The 2,816-nt window shown below is 38.8% G+C and overlaps 1 protein-coding gene across 1 annotated transcript in view; it reads left to right on the top strand.

The window, feature by feature from the left end:
• The first annotated feature begins 738 nt into the window (after positions 1 to 738).
• Positions 739 to 2,816, top strand: part of LOC101848769 (kynurenine/alpha-aminoadipate aminotransferase, mitochondrial-like) — a 4,607-nt gene continuing 2,529 nt past the window's right edge. Inside the window, exons 1-3 of the mRNA XM_005105233.2 lie at positions 739 to 1,203; positions 1,847 to 1,956; positions 2,803 to 2,816. The exon at positions 2,803 to 2,816 is cut by the window's right edge and continues 86 nt beyond it. Of these exons, the coding sequence (XP_005105290.1) occupies positions 1,046 to 1,203; positions 1,847 to 1,956; positions 2,803 to 2,816 (282 nt within the window). The 5' untranslated portion in view covers positions 739 to 1,045. The remainder of the gene's footprint in view (positions 1,204 to 1,846; positions 1,957 to 2,802) is intronic.

The raw sequence follows: 2,816 nt of genomic DNA, 5'->3' as shown, positions 1-2,816 counted from the left end.
ACCAGCCAGCCTCGAGAGCTTACAACACCAAGCACTCAGGCTATAAAGGAAGAGGAAGGCCACCCAAAAGGTGGATCGAGGGTGTCAAGGAAACCCTAAGAAAACATAACATCACAACTGAAAGAGCTGCGGAGCTGGCCTACCATAGAAAACTGCATCTCCCCTCGACGCTCAATGGCAACAGAGAATGAAAAAGTAAAAAGAAAAGTAAGTATCAACCAGACGGTAGTCCAGCATGTAGTATGGGGGAAAAAGAGAACACTGAAATATGAACTTTAGCCTCATATCTCTAAGACGGCTAACAAGATCGCTAGTCTACCCCTTTCACATCACAACACGTTCATCCCTGATGCAACGTGAATATTACGTCATAATTACAACTGACAAGGTCACTGGCGACAGCGTTGGTTTGCCGAGAAGTGTATAGTTAACGTTCGCTACAGATGGGACCATGCCAAATAAGCAGGGAGCTTTGAAAATTCCTCAAATGCACGCGCGAAAAGTTCAAGCTGTTGACTCAAAACTGCATCACTGGGACCGTAGTCTAGAAGGTTGAATGAGTGAAAAAAATAGAACACTTAAATTTAAACCTAAAGCTCACATTTGTATCTTTATGACAGCTGACAAGGTCACTAGCGACAGAGTTGGTTAGCTAAGAGGTGTATATTTAACGTTCACTCCGCCCGATAAGACCATGATAGGCAGAGAGCCTTGATAATTCCACAAACCCACGCACAAACACTTCAAACTGCGGATCTTTCGGTCAACTGGTTATCGAGTGGTATGAGAGTCTTTCGGACCGTAGTTGCATATAGTATTAAAGTTGCAGTACTATCAAACCAGCGTTGAACGAGGTCCTTGCTAGTAGTCAATGAAGTAAGTGGTATATTTTTGCCTACTGCAATGCAAACAAGCTGGAACAAGATCGAAACAAACTATTATTAATAGATAATTTGCAATATAAATCGTTGTGATACCAAGTATACAGTTGAACGAAACGCTGCATCTCATCTGAACTCGAAGTCTTAACGACTTGCGAGATGAAATGAGGTATATAATAAATTGCTTCAAAGTTTATTTATACTCGGTAATAATTTTTTTTTTGTCACAGGTTCCCGTGGTCACATATTGTTCCTGGAAATCCCATTCTTCTCAGTGGCGTATTCTTGGAGCAGAACTCAGTCATTGTGTCAAGATGGACAGGTAACTCATTTTCACCGTCTCTTTTTGTCCTTAAGATTCGGTAATGCTTTTTTAAGAATATGAATGGTATTGTCCACTACTCGTTTCTCCCTCATTTATGGTAATTTATATAGCACTCAACCCAGGTCCCTGAGCGTGTGTACTTCACCCTGTTGATTTGAAACACATTTCTCGGAGCTGTGCGTTATTGCTGTTGTTGTTTTCTACCGTTGTTGTTGTTGTTGTTGTTGTTGTTGCTGTTGTTGTTGTTGTTGTTGTTCTTCTTCTTCTTCTTCTTCTTCTTCTTCTTCTTCTTCTTCTTCTTCTTCTTTTTCTTCTTCTTCTTCTTCTACTACTACTTCTACTACTACTACTACTCCTTCTCGTTTTCGTTGTTGATTTTCTTCATATCGTTTTGATGAGGAAGACAGTGTCGTCTCTTTTGATCGTGAAAGAAACTGATGAAATCAATAAAGATGATGAACATAAAATTTTAATAAAGATGTTGGTGTCTGTATTGTCCACGACTAGTATTATGTGTATATTTTTGTGACTTACAAAAAATGACGAGAAATTTTATTCGGCCTCAATTGACAGAAGTAGTAATGTCAGGGGCTACCAGCATATCTATGACGGTATATCTCTTTCTTCAATTTTATCTCAGGATATCGGCCTTACTGAACTCAGAGCCCTGCCCACCGGAGTATGAAAAGTTTCTAAGCAAAGGCGGTAAGAGGCTTCACCCCGTTGAATTGAGACAAGTGCTCTTGAAAGGTATAGTGTATTCAGTGAATCCTTTGCAGACGATAGCACCGTTATAATTTTTTTGGGGGAAATATCTTTAGCTTTAGCGTTTTTCGTAGTATAGCCTTGGTTTATAATATCCTAGACCAGATCCTGTCACAGGCGCTGCTCTTTGCTGTATTTAGGAACTAAGTTGCGCTGGTACTCACCATAGGCGTGCAAGTGAAAAGAATAACACCAGTCTCGCTATAATTGAGACTGCTGTTGACTTTTCTTCCATGCCATTTATTTGGTTCCAAAATAAAGTCAAATAGTGCGCTCGTTGGTGAATCAAAATTACGGCAGGGTGCACAGTATTGTGTGCTATATGGGTATAACTTTATGGTCTCTTGAATACTCTTCTTCATTACCCATTTATATTACTGGAGATGTTCTCTTGAGAATAACTGTGATCCGTCTCAGTGTTTGGTCGAAAAACTTGAACTTGAATGAAATTAAGCTTTACCTCATCTCTTTGGGAAATAGAGGTTAATTCCACAGTGGCAAATTTTAAGGTTTGGGTTTAGAATTATTTTTCTTTTTTCTTATTTTTTGTGGAGTTTTGTTGGGGTTTTTTGTGTCTTTTTGGGGGGGTTTTTGTTTGTTTTCCCGAAATGCAAAAAGAGTCAATTTAAACAACCCCAACCCCTTCAATCATAAATGATATCTAAAATTCTCTTCAAACTTGATGGGGGTACTTTTTAAAATCAGTAACACGCTTTAAGATGCTATCAGAAACTTGATCTCCTCAATAATTGACAAGGGCATGATTCTATGGTGGCAGGACACATAATATGCATCTTCAAATAGTTATTTTTATAATATGGTTATTGACAGATTTAGAAAGGGAA

Source organism: Aplysia californica, unplaced genomic scaffold (assembly GCF_000002075.1).
Source record: "Aplysia californica isolate F4 #8 unplaced genomic scaffold, AplCal3.0 scaffold00459, whole genome shotgun sequence".
In the NCBI taxonomy this organism is placed as follows: Eukaryota; Metazoa; Mollusca; class Gastropoda; order Aplysiida; family Aplysiidae; genus Aplysia; species Aplysia californica.
The sequence above is the reverse complement of the archived record's forward strand: the minus strand, read 5'-3'. Positions and strand labels throughout refer to the sequence as shown.